Source organism: Rutilus rutilus (genome assembly GCF_951802725.1).
Source record: "Rutilus rutilus genome assembly, chromosome: 1".
NCBI lineage: Eukaryota > Metazoa > Chordata > Actinopteri > Cypriniformes > Leuciscidae > Rutilus > Rutilus rutilus.
Genome location: NC_140209.1, coordinates 47411090 through 47432498, shown reverse-complemented (window position 1 = coordinate 47432498; position 21409 = coordinate 47411090). Strand labels below are relative to the sequence as shown.

At 38.7% G+C, this 21409-nt stretch overlaps 1 protein-coding gene across 2 annotated transcripts; it reads right to left on the bottom strand.

Annotated features, from left to right (window-relative positions):
- Positions 1–4960: 4960 nt before the first annotated feature.
- Positions 4961–20392, bottom strand: LOC311290564 (uncharacterized protein). 2 transcript variants are annotated; one of them, XM_084409132.1, is made up of 23 exons: positions 19835–20392; positions 19645–19716; positions 19466–19531; positions 17862–18019; positions 17179–17263; positions 15449–15863; positions 14807–14900; positions 13795–13915; positions 13271–13375; positions 13052–13108; positions 12875–12943; positions 12694–12783; positions 12506–12615; positions 11691–12198; positions 8563–10959; positions 8334–8481; positions 7039–7144; positions 6701–6860; positions 6512–6619; positions 6149–6235; positions 5755–5860; positions 5585–5658; positions 4961–5503 (listed from the first exon to the last, which is right to left on the bottom strand). In XM_084409132.1, exons 1-23 carry the CDS (start codon positions 19952–19954, stop codon positions 5432–5434), a joined length of 5328 nt encoding a protein of 1775 aa, XP_084265258.1. In that variant the 5' UTR covers positions 19955–20392; the 3' UTR covers positions 4961–5431. The 2 variants fall into 2 exon arrangements, with proteins under 2 accessions (XP_084265258.1, XP_084265257.1); XM_084409131.1 differs by having other exon boundaries at positions 15449–15866; positions 19835–20077.
- Positions 20393–21409: the final 1017 nt, after the last annotated feature.

The following is a 21409-nucleotide window of genomic DNA, read 5'->3' as shown; positions in this document are numbered from 1 at the left end:
CCTGAGTGATGATGTGTAACTTTGGGCGGCTGGAGGTGACATGAGATTGAAAGAAAGCAGAGGATATTTACACCAATGAGCTCCTAAAAAGATGCATTTTATTCCCATTAAATCTGTATCAAATGTCACCTTCAGCTGCATGAAGTTATTAAATGACATCATTCAAACAGATTCAACACTGCCATGACATGAGGATATAACTGATTAAACTGATTAAGCACATAACATATAGGTGAATCATTTTCTGTCAGAAGCAGTGCAATCTAGCATGAAACAAATGTCATTGCAATACGAGGGAGTGAATTGTGGGTTCACTGATTATTATCTATCCACACTCGGCACTCTAATGTAACTTATTTAAGCACAAAATAAAGAACGAAATAAGACTGAAACTTAATTTGGATTAATTTGAAACTTAATGTAATAGGAGAAGTTCATCTATCACTTTGCAACTATTGTAAATTATTAAAATGCTGTTATATAACAAATCTAAGAGCTTTATGAGCATCCCGCTATCTGTCATCAGAAGAGAATCATAACACACATAGCCATGGTGACAAATGTAACCATGGTAACAGTCTATCTATAATTATTGGATGTATAGGCCTATCTATAGATTTGTTTCTTTCTTGTTCCACTGTTGCACCACCACGCACCTTTTAAATCCACCGTTTATTAATTACAATGCAACGTTCAGATTATAGATTAAAAAACTTCCATTGCCACTTGACAATCAAAGTTTTTCAAATCTGTAATTATTCTAATTCTAAACATAAAATAAGAATGGATTGTAACTTTAAAATCTGAGAATTAAGCCAACATATGGGCTACTTACTCTGTCTCTAATGTCTCTAATTGCCATCTCTCATTCAGTACATAATAACTATGGGAACTAGAAGCATGTGTGCCCTACAGGTTCAAGCCTAAAAGCTTTGAGAATACTTGCCACATACAAAGGTCAAAGAGATCATGTACATTTGCCTTCTGAGAAGGCGGGTAATTAACGCACAAATATAACACAAAACCAGGAGAGAAACCGCACGTCTACGCAAGCACTCCTTACATAATTCATAAAAATGCCAACGATGCTAGGATTTAAAATATAGATCAGAGTACTGAAGGCTCAACATTAACATTTTAAAACAATTTAATGTGAACATTATGTTTTGATATTGAGCTCAAGACTTTTGGAAAGACAAAACAAGCAATGCTTATTCCAGCAAAACAGCACACCATGACATTGACAAGATTTCATCTCAGCAATAGGATCCAGAAGTGCACCTTAATGAATCGGAACTGCACAATCAGGGAGTTTATATTCTACAATTAAAGAGGAAAAAGTATTAAACCTGAGTATGATGTCACTTTGTGTAGCTGGATGTAAGAGAGTGCAAAAGATGAGGATACTAGGAAAACGGGTCCATTAAATCTGTATCAAATCTCACCTTCAACTGCATGAAGTATTAAATTATGTGATTCCAGTACTCTCTCTCTTTCTGTGTGTACACGTGTCATGTGACGTTTACTGCCGTGTTACTGATAGATAAACCAAATTCCCCACTGTACGATTCTCCCTCCTATTTTTACATTTACATTAAAGACATGATTTAGTGGTTCTCAACCTTTTTGACATGAAGGCCCCCCAATGTCCAACACAATATTCAAAGGGCCCTCATAGAAGCAATAATACAGTGGGTACGGAAAGTATTCAGACCCCTTTAAATTTTTCACTCTTTGTTATATTGCAGCCATTTGCTAAAATCATTTAAGTTCATTTTTTCCCTAATTATTGTACACACAGCACCCCACATTGACAGAAAAACACAGAATTGTTTACATTTGTGCACATTTATTAAAAAAGAAAAACTAAAATATAACATGTAGTATTCAGACCCTTTGCTGTGACACTCATATATTTAACTCAGGTGCTGTCCATTTCTTCTGATCATCCTTGAGATGGTTCTACACCTTCATTTGAGTCCAGCTGTGTTTGATTATACTGATTGGACTTGATTAGGAAAGCCACACACCTGTCTATATAAGACCTTACAGCTCACAGTGCATGTCAGAGCAAATGAGAATCATGAGGTCAAAGGAACTGCCTGAAGAGCTCAGAGACAGAATTGTGGCAAGGCACAGATCTGGCCAAGGTTACAAAAAAATTTCTGCTGCACTTAAGGTTCCTAAGAGCACAGTGGCCTCCATAATCCTTAAATGGAAGACGTTTGGGACGACCAGAACCCTTCCTAGAGCTGGCCGTCCGGCCAAACTGAGCTATCGGGGGAGAAGAGCCTTGGTGAGAGAGGTAAAGAAGAACCCAAAGATCACTGTGGCTGAGCTCCAGAGATGCAGTCGGGAGATGGGAGAAAGTTGTAGTAAGTCAACCATCACTGCAGCCATCCACCAGTCGGGGCTTTATGGCAGAGTGGCCCGACGGAAGCCTCTCCTCAGTGCAAGACACATGAAAGCACACCTGAAGGACTCCAAGATGGTGATAAATAAGATTCTCTGGTCTGATGAGACCAAGATAGAACTTTTTGGCCTTAATTCTAAGCGGTATGTGTGGAGAAAACCAGGCACTGCTCATCACCTGTCCAATACAGTCTCAACAGTGAAGCATGGTGGTGGCAGCATCATGCTGTGGGGGTGTTTTTCAGCTGCAGGGACAGGACGACTGGTTGCAATCGAGGGAAAGATGAATGCGGCCAAGTACAGGGATATCCTGGACGAAAACCTTCTCCAGAGTGCTCTGGACCTCAGACTGGGCCGAAGGTTCACCTTCCAACAAGACAATGACCCTAAGCACACAGCTAAAATAACGAAGGAGTGGCTTCACAACAACTCCGTGACTGTTCTTGAATGGCCCAGCCAGAGCCCTGACTTAAACCCAATTGAGCATCTCTGGAGAGACCTGAAAATGGCTGTCCACCAACGTTTACCATCCAACCTGACAGAACTGGAGAGGATCTGCAAGGAGGAATGGCAGAGGATACCCAAATCCAGGTGTGAAAAACTTGTTGCATCTTTCCCAAAAAGACTCATGGCTGTATTAGATCAAAAGGGTGCTTCTACTAAATACTGAGCAAAGAGTCTGAATACTTAGGACCATGTGATATTTCAGTTTTTCTTTTTTAATAAATGTGCAAAAATGTCAACAATTCTGTGTTTTTCTGTCAATGTGGGGTGCTGTGTGTACAATAATTAGGGAAAAAATGAACTTAAATGATTTTAGCAAATGGCTGCAATATAACAGAGTGAAAAATTTAAGGGGGTCTGAATACTTTCCATACCCACTGTATATTTCCTCTGATATGTTTGGTTTTAACTATGATAAAGCTGCTAATATTTGCTAATATTAATACTTGATAAACTATATAAATATAAACAAACTAATATAGTTTATATTGATAAACTAAAATCAAATAGTTTTAAATAAAAAAGTACACCTTGATTTTGTTTTCTTTAGCATTTTAATTAAGTTAGATTATTTTTATATAATTTAAATAATTTAAGACATTGCTGAGGCCATCTAGAGGGCCATGGGCCCCTGATTGAGAAACACCTGCTTTAGTATGTTTATTAAGTGGGGTTCCCTGTACTGTAGGCTGGTGGATATATTCTGAATGATACTACATTGTGATATTACATAACCAGATACACTATTTTACTGCATATATTAATTCTCTACAAAGTTGAATGCATGTTATGTTTGTAATGGCCAACCGTATATTTTCTAATAGCCAGACAATAATAAGATAATTCCCCACTAACTATTTTTAAAGTGCTGGCCTCTCTGTGCTGAGAAGCTGTCAGTCAGTTTTAAACCTGTTTTCTTACTTTCTTTAACCCAAGATCTGGTCTAAACAAAATTGAAGTGGTTTCACAAACAAAATGCACATAGGCTAAGCTTTGCATCCATAACATGAGCTTAATAGACGAGTTTGTCAGTGAGATGTAGACCGTGTTTAAAATTAAAATGTCAATCTACCGGTTACAAAAACTGAACTTTGCTTACCATTCCTGTAAAACTATAAAAACATGGTTCAGGTGGAGGTGCTGACTGAGACAGAGAAACTTGAAGAGGCAGTCAGTGAGTGATATGCAACTTAAAACACGTTACCCAGGAAACACGAACGCTCTGAATAGGATCATGGACGTTTTGTAGGCCTACACACTTTTGGTTAGAGAGAAAAGATAGATAGAATTAAGCGATTGCCATTTTAAAATTAATCAGTGTTGTGAAAATGTAACATAATGAAGAGATCATCGTTTCAAAGCAACATGCATTATTCATAAGTAATTACTGACAAAGAAGCAGTCAGAAATTTAATTAGAAAGCGCACACACCTGCCGCGCTCCTCTCTCTCCCTCTCTGTACAGCTTTACACGGACCCCAGACATGAAAACACAGCTTTGCTTAGACTTATAAGCAAGAAAAAAAAAAAAAAATGAAGACCCACAAGTGATGTGAAACGATATCGAGCCCGTATTAAATGAGGGAAATAGAGCTGCCCGACGCCCCGACCGCATGTTCAGATACTATCGGTTAATTGGTTTTTTGGCTAAATGCTTTCACGCTCGCACTCAGTAAGTTAGCCCATTATGAAACGCATCAAATACCTGGGTCACATGTGACTTTTGACATCTCCGACAACACATGCTAAAATACAAGGATTTGACTATTAACATTTAGTTAGCAAGTAAAGGATCTTTGCACTGACTTGTGCTAACGTTTTCCAGAATCCAGGCAAAGCACGACATCTAGTGGTTAAAAAAGATACTACCGAGAGCTGTGACTGAAATTAAAGCAATCGCAAAGTAATAGTAGCACTTTTAAGTCAGACTGAGGAAAAAAAAACAACCTTTTGAACTTATTAAAACTACATGACATGAATAGTTAACCTTCACTTTCGCTAAAAACATCTGTAAAAGCTTGGTCAAGGAAGACACCGTGACATTTACAGTATGAGGACTGTTTATCAGAAGGCTTAAAGATTACCAACAATAATCAGAATTAAAAATAATGATAAAATAGCTTATCCTTGCAGTATTTTCTACACAATATCTGCACCTAAGGGCCGGAAAGTTAACAATACTAAACAAACAAGAAGTTCAAGACAGGAAAACTTGACTTTATTTATAATTAGAGATAAAGAAAATCAAACTGATGCTCAATCAGGCATAAACATGTAAATATAAACAGTTTAAGATTTAGAGAGACACCCTCATCCTCAAAAATGTGCTATATTGTCTAAAGTAGTAACGTAACAAAAATTAAAATGACTGATGTACACACACACCTGTGACTAAAGGTAAAGTTATAATTCATTGTGTAATAAAGATATACAATTAATTTAAGATTTTAACCCACATAACACACTAAAATGCCTCTCTCTCTCTCTCTCTCTCTCACACACACTCTCTCTCTCACTCAGATCTTTTGCGTGCTAGTTAATTCAAAGAGCTTCATCCTCTCCAGAACAGTGAGTCCATCCTTAATACTCTGAGAAGAAAATAAGAGAGAATGTTTAATTTTTAGGGAACATCAATATTTTGTACCATGTAACTGCACAGATAATCCCACCTTGGATCTGGCCGGCTGTGTGAGTGTTGAACAGTCCTTCACGAAGTCTGGGTTGCTTCTGGATTTCATCAGATCTGCAATAAGCATTTACAAATTGTGAATAAGTGCATGTTTATGCACTTATCTGTTTGCCTTCACAGTAACATGTCCGTTATTGTAGTTTTGCTTACCATATTTTAAACACTGCTGTTGAGCTGGCACCATCCTCAGTTCAGTGAAGTCACTTTGAGTTTTGACTTCTAAAAGGCTCAACTCAGAGTCTAGCTCTTTAAAATGCTTAAAAAACATAAAATAGAAACACAGAGTAAATAAAAACAGAGAAAACACTATTTAAAATGTGTTTACCTATTTAAAAGTTATCTTATTAGGAAACTGTTATGGGTAAAAACTGCGAATAAAACAAAATAACTTTCACATATGTGTCATACTCACAATGTGTTTGTGTTGCTCGACTAAAAACTCAGGCTACTCAATATTCTCATTCCCAGTATAATGTCCTAGAATAGTATAATATAGTATAATAACCCACAACTATTTATTTGTTTTAAATTAAAGAGGTGTTACCATATTTCCTGCCAGCAGTTCCAATTTAAGTGAGTTGATCTCCTGTTTCAGACACTTAATCTCTGATTCCTTCACTCTGAGATTCACCTACAGCATCAAAGAACGAGACAGAGCACATCTGTTTTTACACATATAGACTTTATAGCACCTTTGATGGAATATTCTCTAACATAATCTCATCTGAGTGGTAATATAACCCCATGAAGGATTATTTTATGGAAGCCGATTAAATGTAGTGAACTCAGAGTGCAGATAATTTTAATCTGTGTTCAGTCAACCATCCCCTGCTAATTTTAGTAGTACAAGTCACTGCAAATCTGTGAAATTTGGGCACTTCGCCACGTGAAGGGTGTCAAGCTGTACCTCCAACTGATACATGTCTATCTCCTGAGAAGACTGGGAGTGCTTCACCTCCCCATTCATGCGTGAATGCATTAGGGATAATTCAGCAGCCAAACACTCATTTAATTCCTTAAAAAAAACATATGTGAGGCAAACAGCAAAGTAATGACTGTATAAATATGCATATTTTTTGTGTGCATGAGCATTTACCTGGTTGTGAGTGCGAAGCTCCTGGTTCTCTCTGTGTGTTGAACTCAATGCGTCTCTTTCTGTTTCTATAGCCCGGGTCAAATTAGTATTTTCCAGACATTTCTGAGAATACTGCTCTGACAACACCTCCAGCTCCCTGTGCAACGTTTCTAGCTCCTCACTGCAGAAAAGGCACCAAGACACATGCACTTCTCAGTGGACAGAAAAAAAATGCAATTATCCCAATAATGAGTGGATAAGGCATATGGTTATTATATAGTTCTGCAACCCTAAATTAACGTTTGATGGTGTGGCTGACACAGTTGTCAGATAATTAATAATAGACATCACACACGCACTTATATTGTGCACGAAGCTGGCGGATGTCCACATTGGCTCCATTTTGCAGGGCTTTCTGAGTCTTGTCCATTTCCTCTTTATGAGCTTTCCTCATGGCCTCAATGGCTGAACAATAACAAATATTATAAAAATAAAAAAAAAAGTCAGACAGAACAGAACAGAGCAGAAGACAAAGCAGCATAGATGCTAGATCACGCTTTGTATTTCTAAGCATGCAGAGCACAAATGTACATTTATTCATTTAACAGATGCTTTTGTCTATAGGTAAAGCTGCAGTCCGTAACTTTTTTTTGTGTTCAAAATTTACACAAGCGAGTACATCACAAATCCATTTTCCAAACCGTGTTTTTGTCTTATCCTGAATCACTACGGTACACCTATAATAAGTGTTTATATTCGGACTATTTTAGACTGGTATGGGTCGTACCACTGCAGAGTAGCCCAGTACCAGCGTGACTTGTCATGGCCATAAACAGAGAGAAGTAGCTCCAGCTACAATGTTCTTCCGCAAGACGCATACAGTTCTGTTTATTAACCGCTAGAGCGCCAAAAGTTACGGACTGAAGCTTTAAATACAAGAGAGTAGTACAAATTTAGAACAAACCCCATGTATTTAGCTCTGTACTAGTTTCCTTATGCATGTTTCTGCTCTTTTTTTTTTTGTATTGTGCATGAGTGTTAAAAGGGACAGTTCACCCAAAAATGAAAATGGTCATTAACTCAAACTTATGTTTCAAATTTGTTTTGACTTACTTTCTTACAAGAAACACAAAATTAGTTATTTAGCAGAATGTCCAAGTTGCTCTTTTTCTCACAATAAAAGTCAATGGTGACCACAGCTGTCCCTGTTTCCCATCCAATTTCACAGTATTGCAAAAGAGCAGAGTGAACATTATGAAGGTTTGCAATGAAATGAGGAATAGTAAATGACAGACATTCAATTTTTAGGTAAACTATGCCTTTAACTCTGTTCAGCCTAGTGCATAGTGCTATGTACTGTATTGTAGTCTTTGCTGTAAGCCAAAAGTACTTGTCTGGTCTGTTGTGTTATGACGGGAATCCAAACCTGCTACTGGAGGGCCACTGTCCTGCAGAGTTTGGCTCCAACTTGCTTTAACACATCTGCCTTGAAGTTTCCAGTATGCCTTGTAAGACCTTTATTAGCTGATTCAGGTGTTTAATTGGGGTGGGGAGCTAAAATCTGCAGGACAGTGGCCCTCCAGGAGCAGGACTGGACACCCCTATGTTACGTTATGTGAGCTGAATGAATAAGAGCTAATGCTGATAGGAGCACCTGCAATGGTGGCGTTCGTCTCTTCCTGCAGCACTCTTTCTCTTTCCTCTGTCAGCCTTTCCACCTCTCTCTGATGCTGCCTCTGCATCTCCCCAACCACTCGCTGATGGCTATCCTCCATAATGTTGAAACCATGCTCATATGTGGCCTAAGACAAAAATATAGTGTACCTTAATTTTAGGTATAATTACATGTTAATCTCATGCTGTAACAAGAAAGCTGTGGGCACCTTGATGGTTTCCAGGTCAAGCTGGAAGGCTTTGACATCCTTGTTGCTGAGGTCTGCCCTTAAACAAGTGACCTCAGTCTCAAGCTCTCTGATTCGGTCTTGCAGAGAAGTCACAGAAACCTGATCAGTCTTGTCACTCTCGTCTAATTCGGAAGGGGTTGACACGTTCTGAATGTAGTATTCATGAAGTCGGCTCATCTCCTCCTCATGGATTTTCTGGAGCACCTGCAGCTTCTCATCAAACTCCACCTGCAATCTTTCTGCTTCTTCCGTCTTCAATTGAGCATTGGTCTCAGCTGAAACACGTTCCTGTTCTGCCTTTTTGACAACAATGCGCTCCTCACGCAGCCTGTCTTCATAACACTCCGTCTGTTCCTGGAAAAGAGTCTCCATACTACGACACATGGCACGACACTCACACTGAGTCTGCTCTCTCTGCTTGAGTAGGGCACTTATCTCTTGCTGCAGGGCCGAACGCAGACGGCAAGCCATGTATGCCAAAGTGGCCTGACACATTGCAGCCCTCAGGATGGCTGTAGGAGTTTCACCAGAAAGGTCAGTCTCTCTATACTCAGACTGTAGCTGTGTTGAGAGGTTGTGCAGTGACTTGGCCTGAGCTCGGAGCTCTACTACCAGACTCTTTCTGCAAGCAAGCTGTACCTCAGAGTCCTCAAGGAGTAGATCGGTCGCCAGCTCGTCCTCCATCTGTTCACTGTAAGGTGCAAGTTCTGGTGGGCTAATATCAGCAAGTTTGGACCCCTGCTTGGAACCGTTTTCCATTTTGGTTCCAGACGAGGAACTGTCAGATACTGGCCAAGGCAACACATAAAAGGGCTTCAATTCCTGTTGTTCCTTTGAGGGATGAGTAGACAGACTATGTAGGAGGTATGCCATCTCTGCTCTTACACACAGTCTATGGATCACATTTTCACTCAGCGTATTGTCTAGCAGATCTTGCTCGAGAGGGTCCAAGAAGATCTGAGAGTAACTAGGTTTCACAGCCCCATTATGACTGCCTCCTTTAGCCATCTTAAGCACTTGGATATGCACCTCTGACAATCTATTAAGCAACTTTGTACTGGGATTCTCAAGTGCAGAGGCAATCCTTTGGACAACCAGTGCCTCCAGCGACAACACTCTGCTGGCCATGTCCAGAGCTTGACTTCTCCCTGGACTTCCATCATCAAAAAGGGAGATATTAGCTTTGTCCGAAGTTCTGTCTAAAGTGGTTCCCTGCAGGCTATGCAAAGTTCCAGTAAAACTCGGCAGAGCATCCATGGAGAGTCGACCTTCTGGATTATGGAGGGATCTGTGGGAGCACCAAGAATCACTGAGTGCGTGTGGTCCAGTGTTGAGTTGTTGTTGTTGTTGAAGATGCATGGTAAGCTCCCGGAGTCGCTCTTCGGTGTCACACAACTTGCGCTCTAGTGCCTGGATCACAGAGATCACTCTGTGTGACTCATCTGCCTGAGTAGTAGGTTGTGTTTCCAAATATGTTTTCCCTTTCTGTCTGTTTTGTTGCGGCCCAATCAGCGTCTCACATAAAACAGTTTCATAAGGATGGGTTTGGGCTTCCTTGAGCCTTAATTCAGTCTCCTCTAGACTACTGCCCAAGACTGCCATCTTAACAAGCACTTCCTGGAGTTCACGTTCCTTCCTGTGCAGCTCTTGCTGTTGCTCCACCAGCTGGGTTTGGAAGCGCTCCTCACTTACTCTCTCACAGTCCAGCAGAGCACCTCGCAAACTCTGTATTTCCTCACAAGCTCTTTCATAATCATGCTCCATGTCGTAATAAAGAGTCTCTTCATTTTGGAGGCGTGCCTGCAGACGACTGACCTCACTGTCGGACTCCTCCAGCTGGTTTTGTAGCTCCTGGCACCTTCGTACAAGGTCATCATTAACTTCACCTGTTGGCTTCTTCTGCAGCTCAGCCTCTTTCTGCCTTAAATGCTCCTCTAGTTCCTTCGATCGCTGTTCCGATTGGTCGAGGCTGTCACTGAAGCTCCTCCTTTCTCGTTCCTGGCTCTCTTGCAGGAGGCGCAGGTGCCTCTGTAGCCTGACCTCCTTTAAGGCTTGCGCTTCTTCGGTTGCTTTTAGACGGCCAGTTACCTCCTCTAACCGTCCATGCAGACTCTCTAGCACCTCCTCGCGTTCCTTCAGAAAAGTTTCTGCCTCTTGAATCTTTAATTCTGCCCTCTGAAGACATCCCTGGCTATCGTTAAGCTCAGCTTGTAGTCGGGCCTCAGTATGTCGTAACTCCCTTTCTTGAGTCTGATTCTTCTCATGCTCAGCCTTCAACTCTCTGCGCAGGCTCTGAAGCTCCACATCCCACTGCCATTCTGTCTGGGTTGAGGATGAAGAAAAGGTGACTGGCAATGGAGAAGTGGAGCGATCAACCTGTAATGAATTGCAAGACTTTATTTCAACTATGACAAATGATATGTAATGATACAACCAGGGTTTGAAATTAACCTTTTCATTTATCAGCCAATTTGGCTACTAAAAAAGTTAACTTCAGCCAAAACTAAAATATCAGAAATAAACCAGATTATCAAAGTCACATCTTAGATTTAAATATAATTATTATTAAATCCGATTCTGAATTACTGTATTGCTTTCAGCTTTATGACATTCATCCACTGTTTGCAGAAAGGCCTACCATTAAATATAGACGCTTGGGCACTTTTTGCCCAAAAGTCTTAGACCCGCAGCATTTATGAGAAGGGGTTGGAAAAAGTGGCCTCTTAATTGTACATACATATATTTGTCCTAAATCTATGTATTTTTAATGTGAGTGACGCTGTGGTGCAGCATGATTTTGAACAGCCAAAGTCGTAGTTGGGCGTCGCAGGTGTGCGTACGGTCATAGAAAACAATGTGTTTGAATTTTAAATTAATTTCTCTCTCTTTACGTGTTGTTTTACTAATGTTTGAGGCTCCTTTTAGGGGAGGGGCTCTGATAGCGATGCCATGCAAAGTGATAGAACATAATTTGTGAATCATAACCAGCCAAATTGACTAGTGTTGATAAGCGTTACCCGCCACAGTGGATTTTCACCTGAATTTTGCTGGGTTGGTGGGTGTTAATTTCAAACCCTGGATACAATCATATTTGCTTGTTACGTTACCTGCTTTTCTTCTTTGGGTTTAGCTTTGAGTAGTTCACCAGGGCTGTCACAGTGGACACGTACAGTCCCTGCATCAACCTCTAAGCTGTCTGGGCTGATTGATTCTGGGGAGGTGCGACGTGACACTGTCATCAGTGATAAGTGTGATGGTATATCAGCGGACATGATGTTCAAGCTTCGCCCCTGAAAGAGTCTAGTCTTCTGAAGATATTTGCTCTCTGATGCCTCAGAGACAGAACGTATGATCGGTTCTTCAGGGGATGATGCAGGGGCAGGAGGCACAGAGCGCTCACTGTTATAGTTCCATTGCCTTCCTGACAGATCATTTGACAACTCCTCCTTGTGCGATTTACAACTTAATTCTGCCCAATCAAAGGTTCTGTAACGTCCCTCTTTACGGCGCTCACGGATGCGACTCCTTTTCTCCTCCTCCTGGGGAACTGTATTGTATTGGGAGGAGCCTGTACGAGCCTGTGCACCAGTCAATGGCACCTTTTGAGGAATAGAACTGAGGAAAGAAAAGATGTAGCAAACTATGATTTAGTTATTTCAATTAAAATATATTTTTATGCGTTTACCATATATACACTTTATTTAAATGGAAAAAACACTTATGGCTACAGCAAAAACACATTCAAACCTGGATTTTATAGAAGGATTTTTCCTTGTATAGCATTGGAGAAAAAGAAAAATGGCTGATTGTAAAGTCAACCCCATAACATGGGATTGTTTTGTGAGCAAAATAGAGCAGGGTTTTGACAAAATATTTGTAACAATGCACTCCTGAGAAATGCAGCTAGCTTTCAAGCTGTTACCATGTGACATCAGGGGCAGTGCTGGGATGAACATTTTTCATTACTGCCTGGACCCAGTTCCGTCGTATCCCATAAGTCATTGCACAGAGGGTGAAGACCCCTTCCTTTGTCTGTATGAAAAGAGGGATTGAAAAAATTCAATGAAATAGACAAACACATAAGCTTAAATATAGCTAATATACACTCACGTGAATCTGAAAGCCATAGTTTCTTTGTACAGGGAAATCTGTAACATCGTAACATGTAGACAAATTGATCTCACCATCCACATCAGCTGCCTAGGTGACAAAACAGAGAAAGACCAGTTAATTTCTCTTAACTGCAAAAGGCAAATCAGTTATTATGATGATTCTTTATAAATCAATTTACCTCTTCTGCTACAGAGTCACGGTAGAATCTCAGAGTCTGGTTAGTAAGAACAAACCAATGTTTCTTCCACTAGAGAAAAGAGAACATCAGACCACTTTACATAGTAAAAAACATTAACAAATAGATTGACATCATTCAAATATATGTGCCCTGAGACGCTAAAAACTTCAAAATCACCTTTCCGTCTTCTCCCAATCTAGACATCCATCCCTTTTTGAAATTAAGGAGGTCAGGCTGAGAGGAAAAGAGCATTAGCAATGTCATATGTGATAATGCATGGTTAATTATGATTAACTAGATAAATTAGTCGCTACATCCTTTAAGTCATTTGCTTACATTTATTTACTGGCATAATAGAAAATACACATTAGGGTCATTCTGATTGGTTGTACTTACTGTGGGTGTGGGATCAAGATGTCTGCTTTCCAGCGATTTGGAACGGAAGCTGCATGATGTGAAGGGTCGCGAGTGATCAGGAATGTCATCATTAGGGGAGGAATCCTACTTAGAGCCAAAACAGAATGAGAAAAAAATTCACATTAAAGAGTATTACTATTAAATGTAATTTTACCTCATTTCAATAATGATCTATTTACACTACCATTCAAAAGTTTGGGGACAGTAATTTTACTTTTATTCAACAAGGATGCATTAAATTGATTGTCACAGTAAAGGCCTGATGTTACAACATATTTATATTTAATTATTTCTATTTAGGTATTTCTACTTAATTATTTTCAAGGTTTTTCACAAAAATATTAAGCAGCACAACTGTTTTTAACATTGATAACAATAAGAAATGTTTCTTGAGCACCAAATCAAGTGCACTGAATGCAACAAGTGACTTAAAAATTCTTACAAACCTCACAACTTTTGATCTTTAGTGTACTTGGTTCAATTAATCCATAATGAGTTTTCACCTGAGATGTACTGACAGTTGTCTTATGGTCATTTTGTGCAGAAGATGAGGAAGTGAAGGTTGATTGGGGAAGCTCGTTATCTAGAAATGAACCCTCCTGTTGATCAGCATCCTGATATCTCCTAGAAGCAAACATATGAAAGATATTCTAAAACAGTGGATATCAATTTCATATTCAACTTTAAGCTATACAAATTCTCACAAAAATCTAAAGTTCTGAGCCTAATATACAAAAAAAGATAGACATTGAGAAGACAAAACAGAGATGGATTGTAATTTGTAGTATAGACCAACTGGAATTCAGTATGTACATATTATAATGGTAACATTTAAGTTAAGATATACATAGAAAATACAAAGAACACCTAAAACTGAAATGACAACAATTTGAACAAACTGCAGACATTTGTTGAGGAAATCAAAAAGCAAAAGCAGAAAGTTTGAGGAACAGCAACGCAGTGCTGCAAAGCGATTTAACATTTAAACACACTGAGAATTGTGGCTTGTAGAATATGTTTGTAGTAAAATGGCAAATGGGAAAGCAAGCAGATCTGGTTTGATTTGACTGATGGAGATGGGATGAGGTCTCCTGAAAGATAAACAGAAAAATGCTTTTGAAAGAATTGCAATTAAATAATGAACACTAGAGGGAGCCACAAACATTATACATGAAAACCAACTCTGTGCAGTTGGTGTAATGAGGGAATCAAGAGGGAAATGCACAGTCTTACCTCCTCCGATTTCCAAACAGCCGGTGTACTTTTCGTCTTGGTCTGGGTGCTTCATGTGCTTCATGTCTGAGTGTGTGTGTCGTGGATGTGTGTGATTGTCTCTTCCCATTGGACTCCAAACTTTTCTCCCGAGAGCAACCGACCACAGCTTCAGGATCACCCTTACATGCCCCCTGTGAACTGTGATTGGTTGGTGAAGGAAAGGGGCAGGGGCTAAGGGGCTTTAAGGTAGGAAACATACAAGGACGTGAGGCAGGTGAACAAACAGGATTACAGTCACACCTGGAGTCAGTGTGTGCTTGTTCATCTGCAACACGAGGACTTGTCTTCTCCAGAGAGGAATAGCCGCTTTCAGTGCCCAATCGACTCTTAGTACCTGAGAGAGCAAATGAAAGCAAAGCAAACTCAGTCCAGAACTAATCTGTATTTCCAATTCTTACTTAACCAGTGCACTGACAAGGAATAAAAACTTGAAGAGTAACATATTTATGCCATGGCAGATAAAAGTGCCATTTGAAAGAGAAACAGTTTCATAGTTCACCCAAAAATTTAAATCTGGCATAAATCATTCACCCTCATGTTATTCCAAACCTGTATGGCTTTCTTTCTTCCATGGAACACAAAAGGAGAGTTTCTAAAGAATATTCGATTCAGATAAGATGTATGCAATCACAATGAATAATAAATACTGGAGCCTTCAAGTTTAAAGAAGGAAAGAAAAGTACCACAAAATTATCATAAAAGTGGTCCAAACCAAAGTTTAATTTTTGTGCAAACTATTCTAATTCTTTACTAGAAAAATTAACAATGGTTTTAGCTACTACCCACCTTTATTTCTTAAGCCGACAAATCAGTAAGCACTAAAACCATAAACAAGTACATCCAGTTAATGTCATAAGCCCACACACAAAAGACAGGTCGTACCGTCTGTGCCGGAGCAGCTCGAGAGCTGATCGAGTGACGAGGTGAGACAGGAGCCAAGACTGGTATTGAGTGAAGAAGCATTACCACTGATGGAAGGAACCCCAACTCTACCATTGAGTGACTCCTCCTCCAGCTCTTTCTCCGATGAAAGTAACGAGACCTCCTCCACGGTGCTCAACATGCTAGTTGTTCTGTCTTTTTTGGTGGCCCCTTTAGTACTGCCATTTCTGCTGCTGCCATTAGTGGCACTGCTCGTACTCATGCCAGCATTGTCACTGATGGACACTTTACCACCACTATTATTACTAGAAGTGATGCTGCCTTGTCTATTAATGCTGCTGGTGAAACTACTTCCAGAAGTGCATGTTTTTTTAGCACCACCACTGCAACTGCTAGAGGTTTGGTTTTCTGCTGTCTGCTGAGAGAGAAAGACAGAGACAAAGAATATAGTTGAGTAAATCAGAGACTGACAGGTTGCACACAAGCGCTCGGACAGCAAAATCCAATTGGCATGGATGGTGAAGGAAAAGCCTCTCTTTCTATATACAACCTGCTTGATAAACAAGCACACACGTCTTTTGCTCTCTGCTCCCGCTTTGCAAACTCTTTACCCTCCCCGGGGTGATGCTCAATAATCCTGTCCAGATCACTTAAGTTAATTCTATTAAACTTCCATCTGACTAGCGCTTCAAATTACACAAAAACAAAAAGCACACACACACAAAATACAGGAACACAGCATTTCAACTACATGCTGTTAATTGTTGCAGCACAGTGGAATGGCACTTTCACACACTAGATCAATTTGGTCTGCTGTCAGCAGAAAGAATATGCAGAAGGTAGAGAGGGATTAGTAAATCAACTGGACAGAAAGACGGGCACAGCACTTAGAAATGTAATTAAAGTAAAGAACAGAGGAGGAGGGCATTTAAAGGAGCAGTACTCCAAAACAGCATTATTCTATCAACATTACTGTGATCATCTAAAAACAAACCTGTTCCAGGAGCACTTGAATATCCCTTTTACACTTATTAAAGTGTACTAATCTGGTGTACCAAATAATGGTGCAAGTGTCCATACACACTTATAATTTATATGAAATAGAGTGGACTTTACTGTACTGTAACAGAAAAACATTTACTCAAGATACCATTTTCCCGCACAGAGCTTGGCACATCTGCCTTTTCCAATCATGCTCCGCATGCATGGAATGAGCTTCAAGGTATACAAAACATGGAATCTGTGTCATCTCTTTTGTGTCAAGGCCATTTTTATAGAACAATGTCAATTGCAATGACTTAAAATGCCTTTAAGTGTGATTTCAGATATTATAATCATCTGGATATCTAATCAACCTCTAGTTTAAGAAGAATTTGGTTTGTAATTACTTTCTGAATATTTATAAAAACGCTGAACAATAGTACTAAATCCTGCTACGTGTTTAGTGCAGCTACACCTTGTAGATCTCAAATGAAATGCTGACAAGGTGTAGAAAACAACAACAACAAAATAACTGGAAATTTGTTGACAAAACTAAAACATCTAAAAACAGTCAAATAAATTTCAGTGCGAACTTTTTTTTTTTTTTAAATACCTGCCATTGAATGTTTCTGGTCATTTTCATATTTTACCAAAGCAAATAACTAGATGGTATATTGAAAAGATATTAGATATGACACATGCATTGCATGTCACATAACATGTTTTTATGAAATATGAACAAGACTCACTTGTGGTGGATGGACTTTATCCTTCCCCTTCTTCCTCTGATTTGATTTAGCAGCTTTGGGGTAAACAAATAGATTTTCCTGCCACCTAAATAAAACAAATACTGTCAAATTCATATATAGGACAGACCCCAAAAAAGGACCCAGGCTGGAAATCACACTAATATGCAAACTCAAACAAGCATTCGGATTTCTCTTACTTCTGCTTTTTGGACATCACTCTTCTAGACTAAAAACCTCCGGTTGCAAAGAAGTAGAGAATTACGAGCAATAAAAGAACAAGCCTGAACAACCCCAAAAGAAACAGTTCTAAAGCTGGTGTTCTCAACACAGAAACACATGCACACACTCTAATCCGAGACTCCTTGACACCTTCTTTTACACTCTTAAGGGATTAGGTCAGCCTGGCTGAGATTTACTGACTTATAACACTTAAGCAGAAACAGAGGGATCAGACAGAAAGAGAGAGATGCTTTCAATTGAACTAGTGAACAGAGCTGAGATTATGAAACACAAAAACAGGATATTTAACAGCCTGACTTCTTTAGCCTCTTTTGTTCCATTACATCACAACACAACATATATGATTGCATACCATAAATGTTAATGGATGTATATATCAAGTGGGATCAAAAAAAACTGTTACGTGCGGCTAAGTTCCCACTACAGGCCAGTGAGTGTATTACCTACTAATGCCCAAGCTGTCTGTGTTCTCTGTTCGGATGTAGTAGTCTGTGTCAGTGAAGCACAACCTCAGACAGTTCTGGAAGCCAGTTTGAGATGAAGCGTCAAGAATCTCACAACACTGGATCATATTCACACTTCCTTGAGGCAATGTACCTGGCTAGATAAAGCATTGCAGGAAACATTTTAAAGTCACCATGAAATTGGACAATTTGGGAAATTTTTTGACAATTCTTGCTTTTTATGGAATTTTACTTTATCATAAATGATTTATCTGTGCACATCATTCTTTTTATTTTTTTTTATTCATGCACCCTTATAATATTTACTCAAAATAACTTTCCCTCCCTCTTGCAGAGACATCCCTTCTCTTCTCTGATGACATGTTTACTGGCACGAGAGCGGGACAACCTGTCACTCACATGAGATCACAGCAATAGCAAACCAATCAATTCCCAATGGGCAAAATCAAGTCCCACCCTGAAATTTTTCTTCTTCGGGAAACCGTTACACTTTGATATACATCACAATAGGGAAGAAAAGACTAGCGCTTCATCAGTTTCATACTAACTTTATATTTTTGGGACAATTGTAAGCCTTACGAAGTTAAAGACAATGACTGTGTTATTTGCTAGGTGGTGATTTTCATAAATGTTGAGTCTTTATTTATACTAATGTGATAAATAGCTTTTTACTTCTGGTGATTGCATTTAGGCTTCAAAATTCATGAAAGTTAGGGGTGTAACGTTACCCTCAAGTCACGATTCGATATATATATATATATATATATATATATATATATATATATATATATCACAATACTCAACTCACAATATGATATTATATAGGTTAGCAAAAAATGTACTATTGATTAAAATGTAAAATATGGTATTACATTGGTGGTGTAAATGAATAGGCTTGGACTTGGTGCTCGCAACCCAATGCACCGGACAATGGTGACACCAGAATAAAAAAAAATACAATACAGTATTAAAATACAGAATTATTTTAGACGAATATGCTTGCACTCTGTCACTGACTAGATTTATTTAAAATAATGTAGGCCACTTTTTGCTTGTAACATAAGACATTTGGCATTATCAGGACCCACAAATATTTCCCTATTGCATTATTATCTGTTATATTCAACATTATATTAGTTTAATGTACTGACACTAAAACTTTTTCTCACAGTTATTTTCATTTTGGGTGAACTATACACAATATATTTTGTTACTATCCACGATACATATTGTTGCATTTTTATATTGCGATATATTGTGACACGATATATTGTTACACCCCACCATTTGTTGGGGGCACAGAACCTATTTTCTGCAATAAGCCAAAAGCCTATTGGATTTTTGTCGAGGAAACCAGGGTGATGCTAACTTCCAGGTTGGCCTATAAAAATACATCACCACAGCTCTCTATTAAAGATAATGCTAAATGGCATTCAATAGGCTATGTATAACATCAGTATGTATAACATCAAAATGAACATTTCTGGTCTGGTATCAGTGATGGGGTTTCATAAGCTTGATATAGTGGGGAAAATAAGATAAACAGTTTGAAAATACTAGATGAAAAACAAGTTAAACCTCACCATCTCATCCAGAGAGTAGCGTAGAAGCCCATGCTCGTAAAGCACAAAATATCTCCTCTGCCATTTCTATAACAGAAACAGGCAAGAAAGAGCAATGCTACACTTACAACATAATGATATATAAATATAAAGGGCCTGTATCTGATGGAAATAATCTCTAGAACTGCCAGTGCCATCACCTGATGTTTCCTGTGGCCAGAACTACGGAAGTGGCCCTCTGGGGCCAAGAGAAGCCACCCCACATGAACAGGCTTAGTATGGGACAGACAGACAGACAGATTCACTTTATCATTTATTCTTTTAATAAAATAACATAAAAAAGATAGTTTAATTTCTCCAGCATTAAAAAAAAGTAAAGTATATCCTCACCTGATACAGATCTGCTTCGCTGAGTTTGTGCGAATCCACGGTTTTAAAGCAGTTTTGACATTTAGTTTTATTAAAGATGTTGGCCTGAAAGCGATGACACCGATTCTCGCGTGAAAACATCGCGTTTTGCAGGTGACGACAAAATGTACGTTTTATAAAAGTAAAATCACAGGGGAAAAAACTAATGAGGTTACTAAACTAAAGTGACGACGGTGGATTTTCTTTTCTTTAAAGCAAGTAACGTTAAGGGGTTTAGGCTGTCTTCATTTATGAATGGTGTCTATCATGTTTAGTCTTCCTGCCCCGCGAGCAAAAGGCCTTTCAGTCACTTAACCGATAATTTGTGGATTGATATCACAGTGATACACCGATGTAAACGCAATATAAACATTGGGTGGAGAGTTCAACTCTTCTAGAAACGTTTTGATCCACAGAACTTACATTAGAAGCTCAAACAAACCACAACACAAGCGTAGTTGCTGATAATGTCGCTCGCGACAAAAAGAGACAGCTTTCACCGCCAAGCCACTGGCGACATTCAGCGACAAAGTCACAGCTGTTTTTCTTCAGATTCAGAGGCGGGGATATTGATGATTCATCCCAATGATTCGAATCTTTTGACTTCGTTCACCAGAAAGATTCATTTACATTAATTCACGCACCTATGGAAGCCCCATACTGACAATTTCTGCAGATTGTAAAAACTGTAATTCAAAATTTTGTGTACAAGTTTAAGAAACACATAGGCCTACTTTTATGTCAAAATAATATGTAGGTATAGGCCTACTTATAGCCTAAACGTACTTTTTTTTCCAGCTTGGACGTCCTATGGGGGTTCAAGCCAGATTTAGGGGAAGGTTTTTAATGGTTTAAATTTTTACAATGTAGAATACTGCAACATGTGCATATGACGTCACTACATTTAATATTTAATACAGCAAGTGACATCCAACTATCGGTTTCAAATTAAAACTTTTATTTATTTATTTTTTCCTAATTTTGAGTAAAATACCCTGAATTTGTACATCTTCATTCATTAAACTAGCGATGGAAAGGTCAAGTTGGGTACATTGCATTCTGGAATACAATACCCAGTGCAGTGTGTTCTGGCTGTATACTGCACATTGTTGTAAAAAATGAATATGATTAAAAAAAAAAGAAAAAAAAAAGAAGAATACTTTCTTTTGTCATTCATTTTATTTATCATCAATATACAATATTTAAAGGAATATACAGGGTTGAATTTATATATGTTGTTGAGTTCAGCAGTAATGGTGAAATATATGAAGAGATCAGATGCAAAAGCCTCTAAGTGCCATCTGAAATTTTCTTCTAGAATGATAATTTTTATCAAGCTTGTATATTAAGTTCAGTAATTTCACTTAAATGACAATTCATAGGTAATTATCATTGCCATTTAAGTGAAATTACTGAACTTAAATATATGAGCTTGATAAAAATGATCATTCTAGAAGAAAATTTCAGATGGCACTTAGAGGCTTTTGCATCTGAACTCTTCATATATACATATACACACACATATATATATATATATATATATATATATATATATAT